We start from the raw sequence: 21,429 nt of genomic DNA, 5'->3' as shown, positions 1-21,429 counted from the left end.
ATTAATTATTAAAAAAAATGTTTTATTTTTTTTTGTTCATATTGTAAAAATAACGTGGAGTTTTCAAATGGAATTTCCTACGAATTTCCACGGCGAGCAGGATTGAAAGTAATGGTGAGAGTGAGACACCAATAGAGTGCGTGCGAGTGAGAGATTCGAGGTGAGATGGCACGTGGAAAACATGCTTCTGTCTCCCTTTCTCTTCAACCAACAGCGCCACAAAATTGCAGCGGTGTTTTCTTGAAACTCTGATTCTCTGTGTGGTCAGTGCGACCGCGTAGCCTGGCCAGGACAAGTGTTGTTGTCAATCCTGCAGCAGCACAACATCGCAAGGAACCACTGCTGCATGGTGTAGAAAGGCAAAATGGGGAGCCTGTGGACGTGTATACGGCGCTTCATCCACTGGGGCCCACTGACGGCAATTGGTGAGTACCTCCCCCAACTCCTCCTCCTCCTCCCGTGTGTGACTCACAACTATCAAAAGCATAATCTTGCGATAAGCTCCTCCAAATGGGTGGTGGTGTGCCACCAACACCACATTAGCCACAACAACCACGTCCTGCGGGGATTTGTAATCTTGGTGGTGACGGACGACTTAAAGGGGCACGCCTAGAGCTTCCGGTCCGGGTGGAATGTCTGTGAGGGGTTGATGAGCTGTGTGTAGCGTGCAGTGCGCAGACTGTTTTGGGTGAACAGGGCAATCATTATTATTATTTTTTTTTAGAAACAATTCGTGGTAATGTACCCATGGGGGACCTGTTGCTCTCTGGACAAGAGATAAGCATCGTCCAAGTCATCCGGTTGAGCACTTGAAAGCACCTTCCAAGTTAGAACTTACTTGCGGGTTGTTTTGTCCACCCCACGGGAGACCGGAAAGCAGGCCAAGGACTAGCTATAGCAAAATCCTGCACTTCCGAGAATTTGCATGCCTGAAATTGCCATGAGTGGAGCTATAATGAGATGGATTTCGGATATCCACCAAAATCCCGCAGTCCAATTGAGATTTATTTGCATGATTTGCATGCCACTTTTCTCTTTTTTTACGAGATTTTCTTTTCTTTCTTGGACTTCTGGGCAGAATGTTGGCTGTCAAGATGATATTTATGTTGATGTTCGTCCTCTTAGTCATGCTAGGGAATTTATCTCATCAGGTATAGCACTAGAAGATGATCTATTGATTGTTAGAAGGTGTCTTCTTTAAAGGAATTACCTTCTATACTTTCTCTTAGCTTTCATTTCACCTCTGAGTTGTCTATCGGGATCAAGGATTCTAGGAGATTAAATTCTAATCTAGAATTGTCCTTCAACCTCAAATTCCCAAGATCCTAAGCAAGAATTTTGAAGCATTATCTTTATGCTTTTAGTGACGACTGATTAGATAAGGATGATTTGCTTGGTAGCTTCTTCAAATAATCTTCACTTGAACTAGTTCAGGTTTTCTTTAGGCTTTATATCACATGGTTATAAACAAGATCACCTAGATGTCGGTTATTTAAGATTTAGGCCAGTAAGGCACTATTATTAATTCTTTGACGTGGTTCTAACTGATCCTACTAACGTACAAGCTGAACTCCCTAAAAGGCCTAACAGGCCTAAATAACTAACTGAAGATCTAAAGGCTATGATGATAAGAAAATAACTTTATTTCCTTTAAGACGTTCAACGGAATTGAACTATTGCATTATTATTTTCTGAAATATCTATTGAAAAACATTAAAATTTCCGTTCTTGATCCAAACTTTCTACTCTTAAAAAATTCTTTGAAAGGTCATAAAATTCTATCAAAGACCTTCAAACTAAAAAATCTATTTTGACTGAAATTTAATAGCACTGAACACTCAAAAATCATCCAATAAAACGGATTTAATTTACGGCTTTATCAAGCCTTAAAAGATTCTAACTAATTACCTAGAATTTCATTAAAATTATGAATTAAAATTCCTTTTCTTTTCACCTCGAAAAAGTAATTTATAAAAAAAAAGTCAAAATCATCGACTCACCCTTTAATACAAAACACATTTGCTTCTATTAAGGTACCTATTTGATTAGGATCTAAAGTATTACTGAAAGTCTTTGTTATTTTGTACATTTGCCACAACTAATTAGTACTTTTGTTAAGATATAGCAATAAAGTATTAAATGCGGATAATTTCATTTACGTGTTTTATTTTTTTATGAATGAAAAATAATATAGGGTGTGTTCCTTTCCCAAGTTTCCCAAAAACCTTATAGGTAGGTAACCTACCACCCTTGAGAAGGGACTTGGAACATGCAGGCAAACCAAGTTATATTGTCTAACACGCTTTGGATTTGTTTTTTGACTCTAATATTGACATTATAAGTCCTGTAATAGTGCTCTATGTAACAGCATTCTTGCATGAAATATATAAAGAATTGCAGGCAAAAACTCCTCACGAAAGGAACATTTAAAAAGAACAAGACTTAACATTTTATGCTAAAGCAATTCTTTGGGTGTAGGGACCGTTGTTTTTTTTGCACCCACCCACATTGATTTTTTCCACCCCTTTGCTGTCTGCAGTTTATCACCTTCTAATTTAGCAATAAAATCCCCATGTTTTTGTTTTTCCTGACCAAACACGTGCGAAGGTGTGGCAAAGAACATTCCGAAAAAGCATGAAAAAATACAGAATTCTTTATGACAGAGCACAACCCCTAAAAATAAATTTTCTCTTGTGGTGAGTTGTGGTTTTTTTTACGTCTTAAAGAATTTACAACCGATTAAAAGCACACCTTAGAAATGCTAGGAATGCCCCGAAAGTTTTGATAAATTATGCTTAGACTATGTGTAATTAGACAGAAGATTATTTGTTGCTATAATGAAGGATTTTAATTTGAAATGAGTTAACTCCTATTTCTAAATTGGTTAATAAAAATCCCTACCTAAAAACGATATCAAAATGGTTTAGCATCGTATTTCAAAGCAGCCTTGAATAGAAAAGTTTAGAACGACAAATTCTCCATCAAAGGAAAAGAGTTCTTTCTGAAATTAACTCTTTTTCTGGAATTTTATCATATCTATAAACTAGAAGAATTTTTTATGTTTTTTAATTTAGTTTTTGATGTTAAGAAAATTCGGGAGCAGTCTTTGGGTTTTCAGGTGCTTTTTAGTTATCGCATCAACAACGTTTTGGCCACCTTGTGGGCTTTCATCAGGGATCAAATCATTTGATAAGAAAATTCAGCTTTTGATCAGAAGAATATTCCATATTGGTGAGAAATATTGAAAATTCTTATTTTTTGCATCTGAAACTTCCCTTTGCCATATATCGATCAGGCTCATCGACGAACCTGTGGGTACGGGATGACCCAAAAATCCATTCAGATTTTCTCTAGAATCAACAGGAGAGCCAGAAAATGCGAAAAAATGATTTCAGCCAAAACTATGTCTTAACATTAAAAATTAAGAGTCTGTTTAAAATCCGAATTTTCTGATCAGAAGCAGAATTTTCTAATCAAAAGGTAGGACCCTCTCTTCAAGTTCTGTTGAATAACATTTTGGTAAGCCGACGTGTGAATTAGACTGCGAATTTGGGAATTTTTGAAATTCTCCTTCCGGTGAGCGTCGATTTCGTGAATGAGCAATTAAAACATTCGAATTGCCAGAGCTTTCGACACTCTGCGTGTCATCCTCAGTGGTCAAAAACTATTGAATTAATGCTGTGTGAATCACGTCATAAGTGGGAAATGTGAGGGAAAACTAATTACACAACCTGAGGATGCTGAAGGCATGAAAAACTTATGAATTTTACAAAAAATTAAACAATTTTTTAAAATTATTGCAACAACAAGATTTGTTCTGTCTCTCCTCTCTTGTTGTTGCAATAATTTTAAAAAATTGTTTAATTTTTTGTAAAATTCATAAGTTTTTCATGCCTTCAGCATCCTCAGGTTGTGTAATTAGTTTTCCCTCACATTTCCCACTTATGACGTGATTCACACAGCATTAATTCAATAGTTTTTGACCACTGAGGATGACACGCAGAGTGTCGAAAGCTCTGGCAATTCGAATGTTTTAATTGCTCATTCACGAAATCGACGCTCACCGGAAGGAGAATTTCAAAAATTCCCAAATTCGCAGTCTGTTGAATAACAATTTTGACAAAAAAAAATTAAAATGATGAAAGGAAAGTTTACTTTTTGACCTAAAAAAATTTGATTGTCAGTAATTTCTTTAGTCCTGATTGTTTCTTTTCATTCTATTAAGCCAGCAGTAATGGGTTAAACGGTCTCAAATATTTTAAAACAAATCTCTCAAAATTAAGAAAATTAATTCTTCACATTTTTTTTAAAAGATTTTTTCAACAAATTTTAGAGCAACTCCCGAGCAATTTTGGTTGTAAAGAATGTTCCCAATCGCATATGGAATCTTTTACATATACTCTATGTACAAAGGGGGGTCATTTTAGTTTGGTTTATAGTTGTTGGGAACTGTAGGTGGTACAAAAGGAAAATATATTATTCTTGCGCCCCAAAATGGGGCAAAAAGTCCACTTTTTTCTTCTTATTTATTAATCATATTTTAGTGAATGACAAAATTCAATTTCCGACAGCATATTAAAGAAAAAAAATGTGTGGGTTGGAACTACACTATTCTCTCTTTCAAGTATAGGCATAAATATTCATGAGTTTCCAGTTCATTAATATTAAGTGCGCAATTTTGGACATTTTTTTTGCTTATTTGCCCTATTTTGTGGGGAGTATGAAATATGTGTGTGAAAGAAATTTGCAGGAGATGAAGAGAAAACCGCAAAAGCTAGGTCAAGATTTTGGGTGAATTTTGCTGGTGGTGAAGACGCCCCAAAAATTTCCTTTTCGACGCCTTAATTTTCATGTACCACTGACCCCCTGTAATGCACGTAATTCTGGATTTTTCCCCAATTTATTTTCCTCCTCTCTCTCTCTTTTTTTTTTCAAAGTAATGGCTTGTGATTTTTGCCCTCTGTCATTTTCCCCTCTTTATTGCCATTTATATTATTGCTCCAGTACGTACTAATATTCAGATTGCGTGTACTTCAGGAAGGAAATTCCTTGGAAAGAAAAAAATATAAGACACGAACATATAAGTTTATAGAGGAGGGCTAATATAGAGATTTTCTTCATAGAGTGCTAGAACCTATGTATATGGCTTTCCCGTTTCCTTTTTTTTGCTTCTTTCCTCAACTCCCGCCTTCCTCCACCTTTGCATAAATCACAAAATTTATATGAAAAATGAGGTAATGGGGGGGAGTGTTAAAATGTAATTGAATTTTAAAATTTTTCCACATTAACTTTCCTTTTCACACTTTCAGGCATCATAAAAATAATTTCTTTCGTAACACTCTACATGAATGCGATGTGGTGGCCGCCTAATTTGACAATCGGTGGTTTGGTAAATTACCATTTAAAGTTTGCCCTTTTCATACCACAAAACCACGTGAGCACTCACACGTGTCCTTCTTTGGCAGATCAATCAAACACTTTTCCTCATGCTCTCCTCCCTGACGGTCTTCAATTTCGTGATGGCTGCCATTACGGGGCCGGGATTCGTGCCGCTCGGATGGAAGCCAAAGGATCCAAAGGTGCAGGATCAATTGCAGTACTGTACTGTGTGTCAGGGCTACAAAGTTCCGCGATCACATCACTGTCGACGGTGCGATAGATGTTCCATGAAGGTAAGTTGTTTTACGAAGATTAATTTTTTATACGTGATTTAATGCATTTTTTATCTATTTTTCTTTAAATTTTTAGATGGACCATCACTGTCGTAAGTTGATTTTTTTATATAATTTTTATAAAGTTATTTCTGAATAGCTTAGGTACCTACACCCTATTCTTCATTTAAGACCTATAATTTGGTGTTTTCAAAAATAAGCTAGTAGATTTAATTTTCTTTTAAAGATTTATGATTGGAAGTTGAAGAAAAAATTTAATTTTAATTCTTTTACTATCGGTTAAATTTCATTTTTTATCTACAGTAAATTTCAAATAATTTATAGAATTTATATAAAAAAACGTATCTTTTGCCAATGAGAATAATAATTCAAGGGCAGAATTCACTGCTCAGTAGGGCTTAAAATTTTAAGTCGGTTTTTAAGTCGATCTTAAGGTTTTGAGTCAGATTTTTTTTTAAAGTCTGACTTTAAATATCTAAAATAAAATTAAGTAAAGTAAAATAAAATAAAATAAAGGACGGAATTCACTCCTTAGTGGGACTTATACTTTTAAGTCGGTTTTAAAGTTATTTTTTTAAGTTTGACTTAAAAATTCTTAAGTCAGGCTTGGATTTTCTTGAGTTGTCTGACTGAGTAGTGGATTCCGCTCCAAGTCAAAGATTAAAAAATCTTTGCAAATTCTGCAAATTTGAGAATTTCTTCCATTCTTTCCAAATCTTATAGAACTTTTCTTTTTCTTGAAACCTAAAAAATATAAATTTTTGACTTCTTAAGAATCCTAAAAATTCATTATTTCAAGAACTTTAGTAAACATTTTAAAAATATTTAAATTAGATCTGTAAAAAATTATTTTTTTTTAAAAAATATTTTCAGCGTGGATAAACAATTGCGTTGGATATGCAAATCATGCGTACTTCTGCTGTTTCCTGGGTTTCGCTGTGATTGGCTGCATGCACGCCACAATCCTCCTCGGAGGATCCCTCTATCGAGGTCTCAATCGGCATTGGTACATTATGCACGGACGCGAGCATCTTGCCACGGTTCACTTGACGCTGTGGACACTTGTGTGGTGCGTCTTTAGCCTGGGTTTGGCCATTGGGGTGGTCATTGCGGTGGGGATGCTTCTTGGGTTCCAGGTGCGTGCCGTTGTACGGAATCGCACGGGCATTGAGGATTGGATTGTGGAGAAAGCCAAATACCGGCGTGAGGGTACGGAGGAGACCTTCCGCTTTCCATACGACTTGGGGGTGCGTCGGAATATTGCACAGGTGGCGAGTTGGTCGTGCGAACCCATTGGGGATGGGATTGTGTGGGAAATTGCCGAGGGGTGCGATCAGTATTCACTGACGAGGGAACAATTGGCACAGAAGGCGGACAAGAGGGCCCGCACGAGGCGCTACAGTATCGTACGAAGAGCTACGGGTAGTTGGGTGCCACTCTGGTCTCAGGGAATCTGCGTCTCCGTTCAGCCACCGTGCACGGATGAGCCACGGATTGAGCTGAATGTGGGAGATGTTGTCAATGTGACACGATGGAGAAAGTAAGGACGATCAAGAAGAGCTTCCTCTTCTTAGTTTAATTTTATTAAAATATTTTTTGCTTAATTTGTTCTTTCAGGTACTGGCTCTTTGGGGAGAAGGCTAATTCCACGAGCAAAGATGGGCAGGAGAATGGAAAGAAATCCATTCGTGGATGGTTCCCAAGACGCTGTGCCGTGGAATTGGTGGAGAGCGAAGATAATATCGAGATGTACATTAACAAGAAAAGTAAATAGTCATGGCGTTTGTGACCACAAATAGACTTTCATGTGCGAACTGAACACACTCCACTTTTTCTTTCTCACTTGACATCAGGGACATTTTTTCACTCATTGCCGGAAGTCACACACACAACATCACCCCACAAACAAATTAAAATCGAGAAAATAAATGGTGAAACGGAAATTATATTAATTATTTTTGAATGAATGCAGAAGGAAGATTCTTCGGGGGGATTCTTTTGCACTTTTGTACTGAATTGTCAGTAATCATGGAATGAAGTATTACTGCAAATGCATTATAAAATGTTTTCAAGTCATTAGAAAAATGAAATATAAAAGAAATACTCAGATTACGTATTCTTCAGATCAGTGAAATCGTTCAGTATGTAATCCTAAGATGACTACTGCAGTTCCTATATTAGAATCTTCTTCTTATCGTGACACAGGAACATATTACTGATGAAATCTGATCTCAGAAACAATTCCTACACTCAAAATCAGTAGAAAAAACAAATAAGGTTTGACTCTATTCGCAGATCAATGTGCAGGTAGTATTTGGAGGGTCTTATTCCTAGTTTTTAAGGTCGATAAACAAAATGGCGGCCATTTTGAATAATCATTATCGACTTTTAAGCAGTTTTCTACAGATTTCAGACAGATATCTAGCACAAAACCTACTTGAAGAAAAGTAACTTGAAAGTTAAAATGAGTAGTGAATTCAGAAGCCTATATCTCCGGTTCTACAGCACCTAGAGCGTGGAAAGGTCTTCCATGACCTCTTGGCCAAACCAGTAACTGCCTCAGACTGGGATCACCTGGCCTTATTTTTAGTGCCTCAAAGAAGATTTACTGAGATTTTGGTCAAAAAATAACAGGGGTATTTTTCCCGAACAACTTTTTGTCCTTTGAAGAAAAAATTGAAAAAAAAAAATTTCTTGGAAAGAAAATTAAAAATTTCATATAAATAGAAAGAAAATAAGATTCAACAACAATAATATTGTCGCCAGTGTATTTTCTTATTTATTGAATGCAACAGGTGGCCAACAATGCCGGCCTGCGAGATTACATCGTAATTTTATTATCCTAAACAGTATTCAATTCAATTCAATTTCTCGCGGATTTAAATCAATTTAAATTTATAAAAAAATGAGAAAAATACTTTTACAAAAATTTCGCAATTTTCATTGAAATTTTTAACTGAATTTAAAACAAATCATACAACAAAATAATTAATTACCTTATATGGATTTGATGACCGGTACACTGTGAGGAATTGTCGTTTCCCCATGAAGAGCTTTGCGCTGCAAATTCTGTTAAAAAAAGTAATCTTTGCTATTTAAGGTCTCAAGGGTCCTGCTGAGAGAAAGAAGAAAGAAAAAAAATGAGCTACTTACCTTATTAAACATCATCTGAATCATTTTAATATTCTCCCTGTAGGTCTTTGTCTTCTCCATCTCCTTCTTTTTTATTTGCTCAGCGAGATTGTTGTACTTTCGTCTTGTTTTCTGCTTGTAGATGACCGATGCGTTGCTCTTGGGTGAATGCCGTTGGGGCTCTAAAGGATGAGAGAAAAAAAAACGAAAGAATGAAAGAAAGTTGAGTGGGCACGCCAGGGAGGACAAGAGACGTGTGATTTACTTAATAGCGAATGTAATTTGTGCATAGGAAGAGTTTTGGCTTTCAGCAACTTTTCCCTCTCATCATTTCTCCTGTGTCGCTCTTGCCTCTGTAATTCAATTTGATTTTTCCTTTCATTTGCACTACACACAAACCCCGGACGATTCTCCACCAAGTACTCCTGGACCCCTTTGACCCTTTTGTCCGCTGCCCTGTCCAGTGTTATTATGTAGGCAATTGATTCGAGCTTCGTCTGTTGCTGCTTATTCATTACTGCATTATTGATACCACGAATTGAATCATATGTCTGCGTTTGGGCACTTTTCACGGTACTCCTCTTGGGTACGACAGATGCTGCTGCTGCTGCTGCTGCTGCTGCTGGAAGGGGATCATGAGAGCTGGAGAGGAGACTTGAGAATGTAGTTGAATGCGGTGTGATGGATTTCTTAGACTTTGCCACGACTTTTCCCTGATAATTCAATTCAACTGGTTCTGAATAGTATTTTCCACTGGAGATACTTTGAGAAATATTTTGACTATTTGGGATGCTCCCACTACTCTCCACTGCCTCCGAATGATCCGAAGGGGTCTTCAACTTTGAGCGATTCTTCACAAATTGCTTCATATTGCAGTGAGAATTCCACGAAGACGTCCCAGCTGCAGACAAAGCAGACTCCTCATATTTCTGGTCATCTATTCCTTGTAAAGGATCTATTTGGGTTTTATTTGATCGCTCAAGAATCATCTTCCGGATACCCCGAAGATGCTCAATCTCCTGATCAATACGCAAGAGTTGAAGTTCTTTTGCCAAAGTCTCCTTGGAAACACCCTGATCATCCGCATTGCCACTGAATTTCGCCGATGACTTCCGGGAAGTTTCTGTCTTTTGGGATCTGACTGATCCTTCAGACACTGGTTGAGATTGTGGCTTACTCAGTGGTTGGGATACAACAGAGCACGGCTTGGATGCATCTTCGGGGGCTCTGTAGTCTCCACTAGAGTTTGTCAGGGGCTTAAGCCATTCCTTGAGGAATTCAGACTTTTGAAATTCATCCACATAGAATCTCCGGGAGTGCTCAGAAGTTCGGGAATTCGATGAGATTTCACTCTTTGATTGCGATCGACTTCGGTAGCTCTTTGCGAGTTTGTCAAAAATCTTCCGGACAAGGTCCTTTTTTGTTCCCGCCGAGATACTTTTGGAATCCAAGAGGAGCGTAATGAGGGATGTAGCTCGCTGGAGATTGCGCTGAAAATCATCTTCAGCCTGCGAGGAGTCTAGGTAGCTTGAAATGTGAGCTCTCAGGTCGTCTCCTGTGTTGTTTTTGCTACAGAGATTCAGGGAGAATTAAAAAGGGAATTTTTGTTAATTCAATTTGAGAATTGAATCTTTTGAGAGCTGGTGAAAGTAAATGTTTTTATTTTTCTTGGGGTTTTTCTTAAACTTGGATTTCCGGTACATATTAACACTGGAGGATCGAGGTTTCTAACCTCAAAACTTTGACCTTGATTTTCTTTCAAAAGATGTTTTTTCAAGTTTTCTTTCGGCGAACTTGAAGTAATTAAACTGTGGCGCTTGAAAAAAGTCGAATTGGCCACTTTGTCCAGCAAAATCCTCCAAGGGTTAAAGACTTATTATTGATGACTAAGAAAATCACTATCCGCCATCTTAGGTGCGACGCCATCTTGAGATTTTCCTCAAAACACAAAGGTAGGTTTTTCTCAGGATCTACTGGATGGATTTTGATGGGGTAAAAAGCAAATGAAAGAGGAAGTTTTGTTGGAACAGAATTTTGAATTTCCATTCTGGGGCTGAGAAAAGTGGAAAAATGTGACTTTTGTTCAGATATTTTTGACGTTTTAACAATTTGCTCAAGAGACCCCCCTTTAGGACTCACCTTTTACTGGAGGAAGTCTTAAGCGAAGAAGTTGGAGAGATGTTTTCTTTATTCTGCAAAATCCTTGGGGGACCAAAGAATTCAAAGCTTCCTCGAGTTTCTTGTAATCCACCAGTTGGATGCTGCGATGGTGTTTGATCCTCAGAATTTTGCACCTGCAGCATTGATTTCTCAGCTTGAACGGATTTACTGAGAAACTCTTTGCTGGTTGTTTGGGAAGACTTCTCTTCGTGTGCAATTGGTGGCCGAAGGGGAGTACTTTGGCTGAATTCTCCTTCATTGAAGTTTATCTTGGAGACTGCCTTCTGTGGCTTTGGAGCTTTCTCCACCTCATTTCCATCCTTCCTGACATTACCTCCCTTTGCACCGGCAATATTTGGGGAAAGAAGGATTAGTGGATGATTGAGTTGGAGTCCACGCTCCGTGAAGAACTTCCTGAGAACCGCCTTCTCCTGCGAGCTCATTTGAGCTTCTGTGAGATTGCAGAACTCATACCCAATGTCCGCTAAGGAATCCCACTCAAGTCGCTGTTTATTGGAAATAACACTGCTCGTGGGTGACGTGGAAACGCCCTGTTTTCCCTCCAATGGCATCTCCGGCAGTGCTACATTCCCAATAGGTTGATGACTCGTACCTGGCAATGGTTCTACGTGCTGCCTGACTTCGGCAATGGGGGCAGGATTCAGGGGAATGGTGATATTCACATTTGAATCAATTACAAACTGATACTTCCCCTTTTTGCGTCCGGACTCAGGAGGTTCCTTTTCCTTCTTGGGCGTTTTGCCCTCTTCCCCATGAGATTTCTCCTTGGCACTTTGAGGAGCTGCTGCCCCCTCTTCCTGGGAAGCTTCCTTCTCACCAAGATTGTGGAGAACATTGAGATTTTCCAGGGATTTTGTCAGTTGATTGATGTACTTGTTGTGGGCAACGGAAAGACTGCCCTCGCTTGAGGACTTTGATCGAGCTGGCTTCAGGTACTTCTCCAAATTCCTATTCTGCCCGTATTTGAAGTAGTAGTTCAGTATCTGGGTACTCAGGGGATACTTTTCTTTGTCAAGCGGACACTGGTGGCTCATTTTTGGCTTTAAAAAAACTAACTGAACACGACAAACAGGAGGACGATGTTTGAACTTTGATTGTTTACAAACAACTGAATTGAATAGTTTATTTCGAAAAAGGGTGTGACACGTCTTTGTATTGTAATAAATTTCCTTTTGCCCTTTACGCAATTTTCGCATTAATTATTATTGTTTTGTTTTAAGCACGAAAAACAATTTTTGCTTTAAAATATAATTTGAAAAATAATCTTTAAAATCATTTAATTAAATTGAAAAAAATATTATTAAAATTTTTTCAGAGTAAGCCCTTTTTGAACACAACGATTATTTTTCAGAGCCACCTATTGTTCGAAAAAGCAACAAAAAATTACTTTAAAATAACGGTATTTTTTTAAAGCAAAATTTATCTATAAAATGCTAAACAACCATAATTTTTGATCGATCTTTAAATCATTGATCATTAAAATAGAAAAGAGTTAAGATCAAACTGATTTTTTTCTTAAAAGATCAAGCTTTTTATTTCTAACGGAAATCTCACGCTAAGTTGTAGTGCCATTGTATTCCGTGAGTGGCGCTGAGTACCTCGCGATCGTTTCGTTTTCATTCATTCTTCATTCGTCGCCACAGTGTTGATTTTGATCCACGCGTCTTAAATTCTCTTCCCATATTTTTCCGCAAATAAAACGCCCCAAACATTATTTTTCTCGGCCAATTCACCATTTATCTGCACTCCCAAATCTTGAGGTGATCGTTCAATTTCCCAAGAGTTGCCTAATCAGTCATTTTTGGGGGAAATTTGCGCAAAAATAGGTGATCGGGTTAAAGAGTGTGCAGATGTTGATGTGAAAAAAAAGAGCTCCGCTTTATCGGTGATTGCCGTGATTCAACTGTCCTCGAAGTAGTGACTCCCTTGTTATCTAGTCTGTGACTAAAAATAATCACACGATAAGGTTGAAAAAATGACAAAAGGTGCGATAAAAGAATATCATCAGTGATAGGAAATTTGTCACCAGTGCGAAAAGGAAAAGAATCTTATTTTTGTTGGGTGATCGCGAGTTGTTGGTGTTGTTTGCATTCCAATAAGATTCCACTTTTCCTCCTTCTTGTGTCCACCTTAAGAGCGTGTGAAAGAAGTGTCAATCATGCTAAAGAGCAAATCATTTGATGAAAATAAGCCCAACATGACGACGCTCTTGTCGACCCAGCAGTTGCCAATAATTGATTTGGCACACATGGGTGAGTTTTTTTTTCTAACTTTTATTTGGTTGCGGTTCCTCGCAAAAATCTTCCGTGTCACTTTTATGGTTAATTTGATCGATCGCCACAATCAAGATCATCACATGATCGCGTATCGCGACGTTGTGATACAATCTCTGTGATAAGGAGTGGAGACGACACACTCTGTGAAGAATTCCCATGCCAATGGGATGATCTTGCCACACAGTGAAGGCCTAGAATTAAAAAGCGATCGCGAGAAATTGCTAGAAGCGTGTTCTTTGAGGAGGGAACACACACAGAGCGAGTCATTGATACTGCAATGTGCAATCAGTGACGCAAATTGATGCATTCTTGGCATTGCTGAGAAGAGGCTGCAGCAGCAGCAGCTACCTGTTGTTGTGATAGCACTAATCTTTCCACTCATCCTTGGCCACTTGCTGTGTGGAACAAGTGTTTTATATCAACTGGGGATCGTCGTAAATTCTGTACTGCCCCACAAGTACCTGCCTCGCGCGATTGTTTTGTTTTGGGTCTTTAAACTTTTTGATTGGATCATTAGACAGCTTTTTTACCTTTTCCTCGAGTTATGAGGCGATTAATTTTTTTTTATTTAACATTAGAATTGGATGTTGTAGAACTTTTTGCTTGATTTTTTTTTGATTTTAGCATAAGACAGGAAATATGGGATTGTTAGTTTTACTAACAGTTTATAAGAAAATGAATTAAAGAGATTTTGTGATAAGAAACGCAAGACTTTAGGGAAATTGCTCTTTTTTATTTCTGTTTTTTTTTGCTAATAATAAATAATAATTCTTTTGGTAAAATAAAATTAAAAGGTATAAAAATAAAAATTGAGGTTAAAAAAAATTACGCGTAAAAACGTGTAATGCCCTTTTCGGTCCATTTGATTCAATTCTTTCGAACACAACATGAGAATTCTTTTTGAAAGGTCCTTGGACATAAATTATGAGAGGATATTTTATAAATTCTTTCTTTTCATAAATCTTTTTAACTTTAGGATAATAAAAATAGTTTATGCGGTTTTTATGCTTTTAAAGTAAACAGGGGCAGTTTTGCTAACTTACCTTTTTGCTAATTTAATGGAAAATAAGTGGTACAACGATTAAATCCGGGTTAAAGTTCATCTTTCTTATGCAAAATATTAAACAGCTTTTCAAACTTCAATTAAAATGTTTTAAAAGATTAAAGATTTAATTCAATAAAAAAAACTTTAAATTATTTAATCAAAAATTTCATTCAATTGCTCTAATTAGGAAAAGATTATTGACACTATTTACCTTGTATTGATTAAATCAATTTAACTAAAACTTAATCTAATCTAATAGAGAAAAAACAAACAATCATCTGATCTTTGCGATTTTCTTGGCAAGATCATTGCATTTCGTTCAATTTGAGAGATATGCGGATGCAATCATCTGCTATTAATGAGATTTTCATTCATCTTAAAATACTTATCTGCCCCAAAGCTAAAAATAAAACGTACAAAGGAAACTTTACAAATCACAACTCTATTATTAGATCAATTTAAATACAATCACATATTCCACTTATTGTACATTAACATGTATTGGATTACATTACAATCAAGCATAAATTATATTATTTCATAAGAAATAATTTTCTTGTTAAAGTTATTTAAATCTTGTTAAAATCAGCAAGTTCTTTAGGTTTTATTTTACAAGAAATTTACCTTCTAAAGCTATTTAACCTTAGGATATTTTTTAAAGAGTTTAAAGTGCGCATTAAATGGGTTTAATTATTAAGTAAAATTCCTTCAGTTTATTTGCTTCTTCTAATACCAGTAGCAATAAGCCGGAATTTCCAGTGAAATCTGCATTTTAAGATCAATAATTTACTTTAGGCGATATAAAGATGTAGTTTGTATCACATCTATATCTACCTTTAGTATGTATGTTAAATTGTTTCTGAGTCACCTGTATGATACACTGTATTTGTGCAAATTTTTATTTAAGTTTAGTCATTTCCAGTTTAATATGTTTATTGAAAAGTCACGCAGTTTTTTTTACATATACCAATTACGATGTAGTGCCACATTTTCCAGCAGCTCTTTCCGATCATGGAAGTTGTTCTATAAAATGAATTTTATTTTTTCTTCACTTTCAATGCAAACATAAGCATTTTGAAGTTAATCTGTGCGCGAAAGTGAGAATGACGAAGATAACTCACTTTTTTTTAGATTAAAAATTGAAAACAAATTATGGAATTTTTATGTATCTTATCTCAAAACGCGTCATCAATTGCAGTCTGTTTTTTATATTAGACAAATTGTTTCATTGAATTTTATTATACAGTGCCGGGAAAAATAATAGGACCACCAATATAGGTTTCAAATGTACCCCTTACTTCAATTGCCAATATCTCAGGCTGTGGGCGACCAATTTTGAAAAGTAGCATAGATTCGGAAAGCCGCATTCATCCCCTTTCCAACGGTAGTAGATTTTCGAAAATCGGTCTATCCGTTCAGTTTTGGTAAAGGATTTAAGAGAAAGTGGCATTTTTTGGTATGGGTCTACTTGAACGACTGTCAAAAATCAGCACCTCAACCGATTTTGATCATCCCGGCAGTTTTGGACAGGGGAAGAATGTAGCTTTCAAAGTTTTTTGAAATTTTGAAAATCGGACACCCAAAAAAAAAGTTAGACGGGTTTTTGTGAGTGGTCCTATTTCAATAATTAAAGGGTGAAAATGCTTTCTAATTTACACAAAGTTTCATAACAAATTTTTGTAAATTTTTATTTAAAAAAAAATGATTTTCGTAACCAATTTAACCAATTAAATTAGAATTAACATTGGCGATTGAAGTCGGGGGTATCTTTAAAACCTATATTAGTGGTTCTATTATTTTTCTCGGCACTGTATATCTACATACATATATTTGTCTTAGCTATAAGTAATCATTTGTAATTAGTTTCAGTTATCGCAATTAGCTCTGCAAGTTCTAATTGTTTAAGTATTTTAATGTCAATGTAAATTGCTTCGAGCTAATTGTTGTGCAATAATAATGTTTTGTAATCAATATAAAAGAAGTTCCTTTATGATATTTATTGTAGATTTTTTTTCTTACAATTCGCCATGGGGGGAAGGTACCTGCGGGGGCGTATGGTTGATTGATATATCTTTTGCAATATAAAAGGATACATGAACCCTAAAGTCCTCGCAATTTATTCACAGTTATACATTTGGGAGTATATTCGAGAAATCCAATCTTCTGTATATCGCAACAATCCTTCATAAATATTTACAGAGGATATTTCTCAATCAATCAATTGCTAGTGGTGGTGTATAAAGAGCTATTAAACGGTCGAGTGGATTATGATTATCGATGGTTCTATTTTTACATGAATGAGGGTTTTTATGCAAAAAAAAAAGTAGAAAGTTTTGCCTAAAAACCTTTTTTTGTTATTCATTCATTTGTGCAAACTTCTCCAATAAATTTCTTTAATAAATTCTTTTCCATGTTAACCCTTTTTTCTTGCTATTCAATGTGATAAATTAAAATCAATTTATTCAAATTGTTTCCCTGTGATTCAATCCAATCCCAAAAGGTACCGAAGAGATTCCAGTGAAATCGGTGGTCAACCGTGTTGCAAATCAACTTCACAAAGCAATGTCAGAGCGAGGCTTAGCTGTGCTGGTAAATCATGGAATTCCCGAGGAGAAGGTGAGAAAGTGTACTTCAACCCTAATGAACGTGCAATTAGGGGAGATTTTGAGGTATTCCATTCCAATTACGGCAAATTTCTTCTCACACTCTCTCTCTCTCTCTCTCTTTTGTGTAGTTGAACACCGCATGGAAGTATCTCGATACATTCTGTGAACTACCGGCAGATATTAAGGATGTGTATTTGCGGAAGAGGGATGGAGTCAATCATGGTTATGTGAAACCGGGTCAGGAAAAATTCGATGGGAAGAAGAAGGAGTTGCGGCATGCCTTCAATATTTGCATGCTCAGTGGAGCATCACTGCCTGAGGATCCCTTACCCGGTTTTAGGGATCACATTGCCGATCTCACCAAGGATTTCCGCAATTTGTCCTCATTGCTCTTGCAAGCTCTTGCTGTAGCTTTAGGTAAATAATTTTATTATTAGACTTTTTTTATACGGGCAATTACTTTATTTATTTGTATAACGATGTCTTTTATCAGGGAAAAGCTTTTTTTCTTTAATGGCGACTCTTTCTTTTTAGTGAAGGTTTCTTGTTATTTTTATGATTCATAATTTTATTGTCATTTTTATTATGTTTTCTTTAAGATTTTCTTTATTATTCCACAATAAAGATTTTAATGTTTGTGTTGTATTTTCTAACTAACTAGAACATCTTTTTAAAATTTTTATATTCTTTGCAGCAAAGAAGAGAATAATTAATGTATTTTTCAAGCTTTAAAATCCATTTTAGTATAGATAGACGACTTATTGTTATTAAGAAATTAACACAAAACTCTTTTTTCTGCATGGGGGAAAAATTAATAAGAAAACAATGGAATCTTTATTGTAAAAAAAATGATGTCATCTAAAGTAACTTATTAAAAGTTTCTCGTGGGAATTTAATTCATAGACTATCTTGTAAGACAAATTACATAAATGCGGGAAATTCCAGGGAAATTGCATTTTCTCTGGAATTCTATCCCAGATTGTTTTTTTCTCTCACTCTCCATAAAAACCATCGAGAGATTTTTCACTGCGTGGAGGGAACAAAAAAAAAGAGAACATTCAATAAATTCGCATTCTCCTTTTTCTAGAGCTGCCAATGAACTATTTCCTGGACAAACATGCCCACATGCTGTCGGGAATGAATGAGAATGAGACAACATTGCGACTGCTTTACTATCCGCCTGTCGTGGAGGATGACAATAAATGTGAATTGGTGAAGGGGAATGTAAGCTATCGCTATCAGAAATGCGCGAGTGATCAGCTAAATCTTGAGAGTTTGACTGATAAGAATGACGTGGACGAGGGTGACAATGATAAAGATGATGCCAGTGGCTTGGAGAAGCATCGCGGATTCACTCGATGTGGTGCACATTGCGATTATGGCACATTTACCCTTTTGGCGCAAGATTCCGAAGGTGGACTCGAATGTAAATTGCCACAGACGGAGCGTTGGCAGCGTGTTGGTCATTTACCTGGATCAATTCTCATAAATACAGGAGAATTGCTTAGTATGTGGACTAACAATAAATATCCAGCTTTGGTATGTTTAAGCAAAAGAGAAAATTTTGTGAATTTCTGTTCATTAATATGTAAAAATTTCCTTCAGCCACATCGTGTTGTTGTACCAGATGATGTATATTGTCGCACAAAAGGGAGACACTCAATGGCCTTCTTCTGCCATCCAGACAATTCCACCATCATCGCTCCCATTGAATCGAAAATTTTACAGCCGATCGACTCTGAAGAGGATTTGCAGAAGAAGAAGAAAAAGAAAAATATGTAAAGTATCCTCTCTTTACCCCTTTTTCCATGAACAAAAGAAAATTCCAATCAATTCGGATTTTGTAATAAATGCTGTCCTTCCTCCTTTCTTTTCACTTTCAGACTCATCACGGCGTATGAAATTGTGCAGAATAAGTTTAAGCAGACTTATAGTGCATGATAACAGTTCATTTTTGGTTGCAAATCACGGACTTTCTCCATCCTGTGTTAATCCATCCAATATGTATGTACTTTCAGTCAAAGTAACCAATAGGTATGCGCATTCATATATACGGTAAGAGCCTTAAATATATAAATTAGAAAATCCTCAATAGCGAAGGATGTGTACGTGGAATGCAATTGCACAGTTTCTCTCGAAACTTTATGTGAACCAAGAGAGAGGGAGGGCTTATCAATTTTAGCTATTATTCATGTAAAATCATTTGAGAGTGTTGCAACCAAATAATACTCCAGTAGAGTCATGATGAAAATTTTTAAACGCAAAACTCTCGTAGCAAGTAAATCAAATGCATTCTATTGATGTATAACTTTTACATAAAATCTTAATATAAAGTTATTTTATTGCCAACATTTTTTTTTGCAAGAATAAATTGTGTAGTAACGTTGTATTCATACTTATGTACTTATGTTAACTTAATATATGCGTACTTAACGTTCCAATTGTGTCCTTTTATTTGCACTTCTCTATACGATTTTTTGTAGGTGTGCTGATGGCAACGGGTTCTGCAAGATTTTGATTTATGTTCACTGCAGTGACGTCAGAGAAATAGTTTAAAGGAGTTCATGCACGGGCCATGTAAAAATTTCCTCTATCGCAGAACAATTTTGATCCATTTCAGTAGAGGATCAAAAAACATTGAAGAATCCCGAGTGAAACTCTCCAATATCTAATGGGATCACACAGAAAAATGCAAATAAAGATTGTCAAAAATTACAAATATTGCATCGCCATGTGCAGTTTTTTTTCACTCTAAAAAATGTTTGAAAACTTTTTTGTAAACTTGTGGCGCATTTTCCGCGGAGTTTTTCATCTTTTTCGAATTAATGTTGCGTAATCAATAAAAGTGTCAATTTTCCTGCAATAAACTTGAAAAAGGAGAAACCTCCGCGTAAAGTATGCAAGAAAAAATTGAAACATATTTTAGAGGGACAAAAACTGCAAATGACGTCGTAATCTTTGAATTTTTGTCAATCTTTTTTTGCATTTTACGACGTGATCCCAGTGGATATTGGGGAGTTTCTCTCGCGATTCTTTTATTTTTTATGATTCTCTACAATATGAAATGGGTCAAAATTGTTCTGCGATAGAGGAAATTTTTACATGGCCAGTGCATGAACTCCTTTAGAATCTTTATTTTATTGAAACCTCATTCAATCAAATGAATAAAATCAACTATTTTTCTCGAAGGGACAAATAAATAAAGAAGAATGTTTGAAAATTCTTTTTTAGGCTTTCTCCGGGAAAGTTAATTTCCTGTAATTTTTTTCTTTTTTTTTACAAACAGCACGCCCTAAAATTAGGGAGAAAATTAATTGTTTAAGAACGCGAGAAAATTTCTCATCTGTTTTTATTTATTTTTTATAAAATACAAAACATTTCGAAATCAATGCCATTTAAAATGTGATTCTAGCAGAAGAAGATTGTCGTCTTGAGATTAGGGGAACTTATTCAGTTTCGTTTTATCTCTTTGTTGTCTCACGTGGATTATTTATTCCGTTACGCGAGCTTATCATTGAAGCTGAACTTAAGCTTTTAAGTTCAATTTTGCAGATATGCGGCAAAATTTACTGATGCGCGTCACGGAACATTAAAACAAATTAACCGCTCGAGATCACAGAAATTAATCCAATAGAAAAAAAACTTTGGTAATTTAAGAATTTTGCAAAAAAAAAGTCTTTGTAGCGATTTTGTATTTTCTTTATTCTCTAAATGCTTATAGAAGATTCATTATATAAAATGCATTTTATTGAGGAGGTTCTATTTTGTTACACAATTACAACATAATTCTGGATCTCTTTTCCTTCGTTGCAGTCTGAAAGAGATATTTCCTGGAATTTAATGTCATACACAGAACTATCTTATTAATATATTTATAATTTATACTAAAAAGATTAATAAAGTCATCAATAAAATTGAGACTTTATAGTATACAAGAGTAAGTAAGATATTGGGCCTTATTCAGCGACCAAGAAACCCTTGAAATTCGCTTGAAATCTTGAAATTTCAGTACATTTAAAGATTTCAAGGGTTTCTTGGTCGCTGAATTAGGCCCATTATGTGATTAAGTTTGTTTTTTTTTTTTATCTAAAGTACTAATTTACTTATTAGAATGTTGGAAATTCTTCCATTATACAAAATCATCCTTAAAGTTGGTACAAAAATTTATCTAAATCATGTTGAAGCTCTTCCTGATTCAATGTATACTTTTTTTTCTTCCTTTCAAGCATTCTTTAGATCATTCTTTTTTTTAATTTTTATTAAATCTTCTTTATATAGAAATTGCTTACCTCACACTAAAATGTACAGTGTAAAATAGCAAAATAGGAAAATTAAATCATTTAAAGCGGCAATTAAGAGTAATATTCTCTTTCTCTAACTAATTGAGAACCTCTCTTGGATTGTTTTGAATGATGGTTTTATGTCTTTATTATCCGCCTAATTGGAGTGATGCTGTTGACCTATTTGTTTGTGCAGTAACATCTAATTTTATAAAAATTTATTGCACTCACTGATAG

At 35.7% G+C, this 21,429-nt stretch overlaps 7 protein-coding genes across 17 annotated transcripts in view; 3 read left to right on the top strand and 4 right to left on the bottom strand.

The window, feature by feature from the left end:
* LOC129786498 (3'(2'),5'-bisphosphate nucleotidase 1) overlaps positions 1–21,429 on the top strand; it is a 1,077,868-nt gene that overhangs the window by 196,088 nt on the left and 860,351 nt on the right. The gene's annotated exons all lie outside the window — the stretch shown is intronic.
* The window catches only part of LOC129786463 (insulin-like growth factor-binding protein complex acid labile subunit), a 454,087-nt gene that overhangs the window by 196,088 nt on the left and 236,570 nt on the right, over positions 1–21,429 (bottom strand). The window lies entirely within an intron of this gene.
* The window catches only part of LOC129786533 (troponin C-like), a 431,024-nt gene that overhangs the window by 196,088 nt on the left and 213,507 nt on the right, over positions 1–21,429 (bottom strand). The gene's annotated exons all lie outside the window — the stretch shown is intronic.
* LOC129786431 (uncharacterized) overlaps positions 1–21,429 on the bottom strand; it is a 414,480-nt gene that overhangs the window by 196,088 nt on the left and 196,963 nt on the right. The window lies entirely within an intron of this gene.
* LOC129786479 (palmitoyltransferase ZDHHC6-like) lies at positions 229–7,620 on the top strand. The gene is made up of 6 exons (XM_055821554.1): positions 229–425; positions 5,310–5,389; positions 5,466–5,672; positions 5,749–5,764; positions 6,546–7,212; positions 7,290–7,620. Exons 1-6 carry the CDS (start codon positions 365–367, stop codon positions 7,444–7,446), a joined length of 1,188 nt encoding a protein of 395 aa, XP_055677529.1. The 5' UTR covers positions 229–364; the 3' UTR covers positions 7,447–7,620.
* Positions 8,591–12,102, bottom strand: LOC129786424 (centrosome-associated protein Alms1a-like). The gene is made up of 4 exons (XM_055821446.1): positions 10,944–12,102; positions 9,070–10,373; positions 8,826–8,986; positions 8,591–8,741 (listed from the first exon to the last, which is right to left on the bottom strand). The coding sequence occupies exons 1-4, from the start codon at positions 12,017–12,019 to the stop codon at positions 8,670–8,672; spliced, it is 2,613 nt and encodes an 870-aa protein (XP_055677421.1). The 5' UTR covers positions 12,020–12,102; the 3' UTR covers positions 8,591–8,669.
* On the top strand, positions 12,594–19,353 carry LOC129786480 (uncharacterized). Its single transcript, XM_055821555.1, has 6 exons — positions 12,594–13,237; positions 16,807–16,922; positions 17,041–17,329; positions 18,000–18,451; positions 18,518–18,690; positions 18,796–19,353. Exons 1-6 carry the CDS (start codon positions 13,144–13,146, stop codon positions 18,851–18,853), a joined length of 1,182 nt encoding a protein of 393 aa, XP_055677530.1. The 5' UTR covers positions 12,594–13,143; the 3' UTR covers positions 18,854–19,353.

This window comes from Lutzomyia longipalpis, chromosome 1 (genome assembly GCF_024334085.1).
Source record: "Lutzomyia longipalpis isolate SR_M1_2022 chromosome 1, ASM2433408v1".
Lineage (NCBI taxonomy): Eukaryota > Metazoa > Arthropoda > Insecta > Diptera > Psychodidae > Lutzomyia > Lutzomyia longipalpis.
The sequence above is the reverse complement of the archived record's forward strand: the minus strand, read 5'-3'. Positions and strand labels throughout refer to the sequence as shown.

What these genes read in the sequence shown, in the direction of transcription:
- LOC129786480 (XM_055821555.1), top strand. Translation starts at nt 13,144, where the DNA reads ATGCTAAAGAGCAAATCATTTGATGAAAATAAGCCCAACATGACGACG. An exon ending in ATGGAATTCCCGAGGAGAAG is followed by an intron (nt 16,923 to 17,040) that starts GTGAGAAAGTGT and finishes TCTTTTGTGTAG; the next exon opens with TTGAACACCGCATGGAAGTA. An exon ending in AGCTCTTGCTGTAGCTTTAG is followed by an intron (nt 17,330 to 17,999) that starts GTAAATAATTTT and finishes TCCTTTTTCTAG; the next exon opens with AGCTGCCAATGAACTATTTC.
- LOC129786424 (XM_055821446.1), bottom strand. Translation starts at nt 12,019, where the DNA reads ATGAGCCACCAGTGTCCGCTTGACAAAGAAAAGTATCCCCTGAGTACC. An exon ending in AAGACTTCCTCCAGTAAAAG is followed by an intron (nt 10,374 to 10,943) that starts GTGAGTCCTAAA and finishes GAATCTCTGTAG; the next exon opens with CAAAAACAACACAGGAGACG. An exon ending in CAAATTACATTCGCTATTAA is followed by an intron (nt 8,987 to 9,069) that starts GTAAATCACACG and finishes CTCATCCTTTAG; the next exon opens with AGCCCCAACGGCATTCACCC.
- LOC129786479 (XM_055821554.1), top strand. Translation starts at nt 365, where the DNA reads ATGGGGAGCCTGTGGACGTGTATACGGCGCTTCATCCACTGGGGCCCA. An exon ending in ATTTGACAATCGGTGGTTTG is followed by an intron (nt 5,390 to 5,465) that starts GTAAATTACCAT and finishes CTTCTTTGGCAG; the next exon opens with ATCAATCAAACACTTTTCCT. An exon ending in AATGTGACACGATGGAGAAA is followed by an intron (nt 7,213 to 7,289) that starts GTAAGGACGATC and finishes TTGTTCTTTCAG; the next exon opens with GTACTGGCTCTTTGGGGAGA.